This window comes from Calidris pugnax, unplaced genomic scaffold, assembly GCF_001431845.1.
Source record: "Calidris pugnax isolate Ruff unplaced genomic scaffold, ASM143184v1 scaffold107, whole genome shotgun sequence".
NCBI lineage: Eukaryota > Metazoa > Chordata > Aves > Charadriiformes > Scolopacidae > Calidris > Calidris pugnax.
In genome coordinates, this window is record NW_015090901.1 from 2,845,837 (window position 1) to 2,852,150 (window position 6,314).

Below are 6,314 nucleotides of genomic sequence, written 5' to 3' on the forward strand. Positions count from 1 at the left end.
AACCCAACCCAAAAAAAGGGGCCCCCCCCCCCCGCCTTGCCCCCCAGGCCCTGAGGGCAGCCATGGCTGTGTGTCCGCAGTGCTGCTGCTGCCCTACCCCTTCACCAACCTGGTGCTGGACGTGGTGCTGCTCTTCCTCTACCTCGGCACTGAGGCCACCCGCATCTTCTTCGGTGAGTCGTCATCTTCGTGCCATCAAGAGGGGGGGACCTGGGTGGGCTGGAGGGGTGGGTCCGTGCCAAACCTCAAGCACCAAGGACCTGCAGGATGGGTCATAGAATCACAGAATGGTTAGAGTTGGAAGGGACCTTCAAGATCATCCAGTTCCATGATGGGGGGACACCTCCCACCAGCCCAGGTTGCTCCAAGCCCCCTCCAACCTGGCCTTGAAACCCCTCCAGGGATGGGGCAGCCACAGCTTCTCTGGGCAACCTGGGCCAGGCTCTCACCACCCTCACACCAAACAAGTTCTTCCCCACATCTCAGCTCCATCTCCCCTCTTTCAGTGCCAAACCCTTCCCCCTTGTCCTGTCACTACACTTCTCGACAAAGAATCCCTCCCCAGCTCTCTGTAGCTCCCTGCAGATCTTGGTTGGCTGATACTGATCAGGGAAACACCAAGCACAAATCCAGGCTGGGTGGAGAATGGCTGGAGAGCAGCCCTGAGGAGAAGGACTTGGGGGTGTTGGGGGGTGAGAAGCTCCACATGAGCCAGGAGCATGTGCTGGCAGCCCAGAAAGCCCCCCACATCCTGGGCTGCATCCCCAGCAGCGTGGCCAGCAGGGTGAGGGGGGGGATTCTGTCTCTGAGGAGACCCCCCCCAGTGCTGCCTCCAGCTCTGGGGCCACCAACAGCAGGACATGGAGCTGTTGGATGGGGCCAGAGGAGGCCACGGAGATGCTGGGAGGGCTGGAGCCCCTCTGCTGGGAGGGGGGGCTGAGAGAGTTGGGGGGGTTCAGCCTGGAGAAGAGAAGGCTCCAGGGAGACCTTCCAGCCCCTTCCAGTCCCTCAAGGGGCTCCAGGAGAGATGGGGAGGGACTCTGGATGAGGGAGGGGAGCCCTAGGAGGAGGGGGAAGGGTTTGACACTGAAAGAGGGGAGGAAGATTCACAGTGTCCCCCCAGGGGGACAACCCCCCCTTAAACCATGTGTCCCCCAGGCTCCAAGGGCAACCTGTGCCAGCGGAAGGTGCCACTCTCCATCAGCCTGGCCCTGACCGTCCCGGCGGCCGTGATGGCGACGTATTACCTGCTGCTGCAGACCTACGTCCTGCGCCTGGAAGCCATCCTCAGCGCCATCCTCCTCCTCTTCTACGCCGTGGAGCTGCTGCTGGGCATCCTCGCCTTGGTCTCCTTCTCCAGGTACCACCAGCTGGGTGACACTGGGAGCTGGGTGATGCCAGGGTGGGGTGCCAGCCTGGTTTTGGTGGTCACACCTCCTCAATTTTTCCTCCTCTCCCCAATTTTTTCCCTCCTTGGCAGCGTGGATTCCTACTGATTGCCCCAGTGCCACGCCAAAGGACCCACCACAGGTACGCCAGGTGGTGGGGAAGCCCCCGGTGCCACCTCCACCACCCAAAATCAGGCCCACACCGGTGCCCGTGGGGAGGGGGGACACCCCCCCCCCCCCCCCGTCCCCCCCGACCTGCAGGACGCAGCCCCCGGGGTTTGTGACAAAAGGTCAGTTCGAGGTACGGAGAATTATGGTTTGGTTTGATTTTTTTTTACTGCCTTCACAGAATAATTCACTATTTTCCAATAAATATTTTATTTTTACCTGCTGCCTGGCCGCATGGCATCCCCCAGGGGGGGCAGCTCTCAGGAGCTTCCAGCATTGCCCCCCCAGAGACAACTCAGGGGGGCACAGGAGCCCTTTAGAAGTGTCAGAGGATGGTGAGGGTCAGGGAGGGCAGCCACAGAGCCACCAAAAGTCCCCAAAAGCCCCCCTTCTGAGTCCCCAAAAATGGTCATTGCCTAAAAAAACACAACCCCCGGTGACACAAGAGCCCGACAGCAGCCATAGAGCCACCTAAAGTCCCCAAAAGCCCCCCTTCTGAGTCTCCAAAAATGGTCATCACCTAAAAAAAACCAACCCCCGGTGACACAAGAGCCCGACAGCGTCGTCTAAAAGATTTGACAACGTCATCAAGTTTATTACACAATTTTTTTCCAACCTATCAGAAAGACAAAAACCGCGTCTAAGTCACTGCGAGCAGGAGGGGCAGCGCCTCGCTGGGTGGTTAAGAGGGGTTTTGCTCTGCACTTCATCCCCACTAGTTTGGAAAGAAACTAAAAATTTGTGGCGTTAAGTAAAAAAAAAAAACAAAACAAAAAAAATCCAAAAAACAAACAGAACTCTCTCCCCCCCACACACACACACCGAGCGCTTTCCCCCCCGCCGGCACCTCATGGTATTTTACAAGATGGGGGTTTTTTTATGTTGTTCTTTTTCATTTGTTCATGGGATTTCACCCTAAAAAAAAGACCTCTGGAGCTGGGTTTTTCCTGTCCAGCAACAGTTCAGAGGGTGATGCCGCCCGGCTGGCAGCCTTGGGGGGTGGCACCCACCCTGGAAGTCACCCCCCTGTGTCCCCTCAGCTCACTCCAAACCCCCCCTAGGGTCCCCCCTTTCCTGCTGGGGGGACCTGTGTGGGGTCCCCATAGCAGCATGGAGCTGGGGTTGGGGGGGGCCTCCTGCCTGGCTGCCCAGCTGGGCTGGGAAAGGGGGGGGGGGAAGCCCCCAGCACCCCCAGGGGACAGATGTGTCCCCAAAGTGGGGGGTGACAGCCCACCCTGCCTCCTCTGCTTCCTCTAAAACAAGGAAGGTGCTTGCAGGAGAGGTTGGAGCTGGTTTTGGGGAGACTGAGAGCGGAGGTGGTGATGCCACTGCGGGGAACAGTGTGGCACAGGGAGGGGTGACCCCCCCCAGCCCAGCTCCAGCCCCCCCATAATCCCCAGGGAGGGGGATTGGCCACGCTTCCCCCTCAGTTGGGGGGGATAAAGCAGGAGTGTGGCGTCCCACAGGACAGGGACTGCCAGGGCGACGGGGACAGGAGTGTCCCCAGAGGGGGTGAGGGGGTGGGAGGTGGCAGAAGACCCCATCCCGCTTCCAGCGAACCCACTCAGGGATTTTGGGAGCCACACACCTCCCTCACGCTCCACGGCACCGGGATCCATCCCCTGTGGCCACCCCCGGGGAGGAAAGGGCTCACAAACCTCCCTCCCTGGATTAAAAAAAGCACCATTTCTCTTTGGGTCCGAGTGGCCACGGAGCGGAGCGGGGTGGCCCAGGCCTTCCCCCCCTCTCTCTCCCCGGGAAGCAGCAGTAACTGTGGGTGTGGGCAAGGGTTCAGGACCCCCCCCAAGGCCACGAGGTGTCGGTTGGGAATCCCGCCGGGGGGGGCACGGCTTTCCTTGGGTGCCCAGAGAGAGAGAGAGAGAGAGTTGGGGGGAGGGGGTGGCGGGGAAGGGACAGGGGGAGGCGGAGCAGCCTCGGTCACGTAGTCCTGGTCGAGGTGAGGAGATACAAGTCCATTAAAAACCACTTACTGCCAAATTCCTGTGGGGAAGAGAGGAAAAGAGGGGTCAGAGCAGCCCTGAGTACCTTTTCCAGACCCCCACACCACCAAAGTCATAGAATCATAGAGTCATAGAGTTGTCCAGGCTGGAAGGGACCTCCAAAGGCCATCTAGTCCGACCCCCCCGCAGTCAGCAGGGACACCCCCAACTAGACCAGGTTGTCCAGGGCCTCCTCGAGCCTCTCCTTGAATATCTCCAGGGAAGGGGCCTCAACCACCTCCCTGGGCAACCTGTTCCAGTGCTCCACCACCCTCCCAGTGAAGAACCCTCTCCTCATCTCCAGTCTAAAGCTGTTCCCCTCCAGCTTGAAGCCATTGCCCCTCGTCCTGTCACTGCAGGCCTTTCTAAACAGGTTCTCCCCAGCCTTCCTGTAGAATCATAGAATCATAGAATCATTCAGGTTGGAAAAGACCCTTGGGATCATCAAGTCCAACCATCTCCCCTACTCTACAAAGTCCTCCCCTACACCATGTCCCTCAGCACTGCATCTAAATGGCCCTTAAACACAGCCAGGGATGGGGACTCCACCACCTCCCTGGGCAGCCTGTTCCAATCCTGTAGCCCCCCTCAGGTACTGGAAGGCTGCTCTTAGGTCTCCCCGGAGCCTCCTCTTCTCCAGGCTGAACAACCCCAGCTCCCTCAGCCTGTCCTCGGAGCAGAGGGGCTCCATCCCCCTGATCATCCTTGTGGCCCTCCTCTGGACCCTCTCCATCAGGTCCATGTCCTTCTTATATTGAGAGCTCAAGTCCTGGCCACCCTCCTCACCTTGTCTCAGTGGTGCCGGTCCCTTTCTCTGTCCCTGTCCCGATGCCGTTCGTGCTCCCGGTTCCGTTCCTGGAAATAGTCCTCGTGTCGATCTTCGCTGTGGAGAAGGTCCCGGTGTCTCCGGCTGCTTTCCCGGGACCGGCTGGGAGAGCGCTCCCGAGATCGGTGTCTTTTCCTAGGGAAAAGAAGGAAAAAAAATAATAACCAAAACCCAACGCTTTCAGTCACCTCCGAAAAAGATTTCAAGGGGTGGAGGACAAGATCCTCTTTGCAAGAGGATCTAGATAGATTGGATCACTGGGCCAATGCCAATAGAATGAGTTTCAACAAGGGCAAGTGCAAGGTCCTGCACTTGGGCCACAACAACCCCCTGCAGCGCTACAGGCTGGGGGAAGTGGTGCCAGCCCTGCCAGGGATGCTCGCCAGCACCTCCAGCACACCCAGACACGTGCCAGCCCTGAGCCTGGCACAGCTCACAGAGCCTGGGGTAGGGTCTGCTCCAACAGAACCACCCTGCATCGACCATAACCTACAGGAGATATGATCGATTCAGAAAGCAGCATTTCACTGCCATGAAGCTTCACTATCAGAATTTATGTCCATTATTTCATTCTCTGTTGTCAAACAATTTTACCTCCGTTCAGAGGAATTTAGTTTGTCAATAATTACAAAGCAGGAATAGAATAAAAAAATTAAGTCTTTATTAAAAGTTTCCTTTTCCTCTTCAGCCAAAAAAGCTGATAGCAAAAACTTCAGTGAATACTGTAACAGAAGACCATCTTCAGTAAACTCTGGTGCTCTGGCACAAATCATATGAAAAGCGGCTGAAGGAGCTGGGGCTGTTTAGTATGAGGAAGAGGAGGCTGAGGGTAGACCTCATCACTCTCTACAACTATGTGAAAGGACACTGTAGAGAGGTTGGTGCTGGTCTCTTCTCACAGGTAATTAGTGACAGAACGAGAGGGAACGGCTTCAAGCTCCAACAGGGGAGGTTTAGACTGAACATTAGGAAGGAATTTTTCACCCAAAGAGTGGTCGGGCAGTGGAACAGGCTGCCCAGGGAGGGGGTGGAGTCCCCATCCCTGGCTGTGTTTAAGGGCCGTTTAGATGCAGTGCTGAGGGACATGGTGTAGGGGAGGACTTTGTAGAGTAGGGGAGATGGTTGGACTCGATGATCCCAAGGGTCTCTTCCAACCTCAATGATTCTATGACAGAGATGGGGAGGAAAGGATTGAGAGGGAGTGTGAGGAAGCCCCTTTCCCCCCCCCCCAGAGCCAGGGCTACCTGGAGGAGCTGCTGCTGGCGCTGGTGCTGTAGGACTTGGCTTCGATGCCGTGGAGACAATCTTTGAGGGAGGAGAGGAGGACGCGGCACCGCTCGTCGTTGGCCACGCGGGACTGCTTGATGACGGCGATGGCCGTGAGGAGGGTCTCGATGGCGTCGCTGTAATCGCCTGGGGAGGGGAGAGGAGGAAGGCTGAGGGATCTGCCAGGGGATGGTGGGGACATTGCAAGGGGTGGGGGACACGCACGGTGACATTTTTACCTGCGCTGGCGCCGGATACCGCCTTGGAAATGGCGCTGCTGGAGATGGCCCGGTTCCTGTTCATGATCTCCTCAAACTCCACTTCGCTCACGGGGGGAGGTGGGGGGCCGAGCTCCCGGCTGAGCAGGAGGAACATGGAGTTGGGGTGAGGTCAGCAAAGCTCTCCCCACATTTGGTAGCCCCCTCTCCTCATTTAGTAGCCCTCCCCACCCCCCAAATTTGGTAGCCTCACCCCCATCTCACCTGCTGTGGTTGTAGGGAGCCATGGCCTTGCCGTAGGTGTCCGGCGGAGGACCCAGGGCCGCGTTGGGTGGGGGGAAGAAGGCAGGGTTGAGGTGTAGGGCTGGGGGGACAGCCCCCGGGGGTGGCACTGCCAGGTGAGGGGGCAGTCGAGGTGGCGGGGGCATGAGATGCTGGTAGTGGATGC

At 58.0% G+C, this 6,314-nt stretch overlaps 3 protein-coding genes across 3 annotated transcripts in view; 1 reads left to right on the forward strand and 2 right to left on the reverse strand.

Annotated features, from left to right (window-relative positions):
- The window catches only part of LOC106892035 (cytochrome b ascorbate-dependent protein 3), an 11,152-nt gene extending 11,025 nt beyond the window's left edge, over positions 1-127 (reverse strand). The window contains exon 1 of the mRNA XM_014948908.1: positions 110-127. The gene's annotated coding sequence lies outside the window, so the exon portion shown is untranslated. The remainder of the gene's footprint in view (positions 1-109) is intronic.
- Positions 1-1,619, forward strand: part of TMEM216 (transmembrane protein 216) — a 2,708-nt gene extending 1,089 nt beyond the window's left edge. Inside the window, exons 2-4 of the mRNA XM_014948761.1 lie at positions 48-173; positions 1,159-1,360; positions 1,481-1,619. Coding sequence (XP_014804247.1) covers positions 48-173; positions 1,159-1,360; positions 1,481-1,496 — 344 coding nt within the window. The 3' untranslated portion in view covers positions 1,497-1,619. The remainder of the gene's footprint in view (positions 1-47; positions 174-1,158; positions 1,361-1,480) is intronic.
- A 502-nt stretch (positions 1,620-2,121) lies between these two features.
- Positions 2,122-6,314, reverse strand: part of CPSF7 (cleavage and polyadenylation specific factor 7) — a 13,521-nt gene continuing 9,328 nt past the window's right edge. Inside the window, 5 exon segments of the mRNA XM_014948883.1 lie at positions 2,122-3,557; positions 4,343-4,517; positions 5,627-5,795; positions 5,888-6,006; positions 6,131-6,314. The exon segment at positions 6,131-6,314 is cut by the window's right edge and continues 4 nt beyond it. Coding sequence (XP_014804369.1) covers positions 4,349-4,517; positions 5,627-5,795; positions 5,888-6,006; positions 6,131-6,314 — 641 coding nt within the window. The 3' untranslated portion in view covers positions 2,122-3,557; positions 4,343-4,348.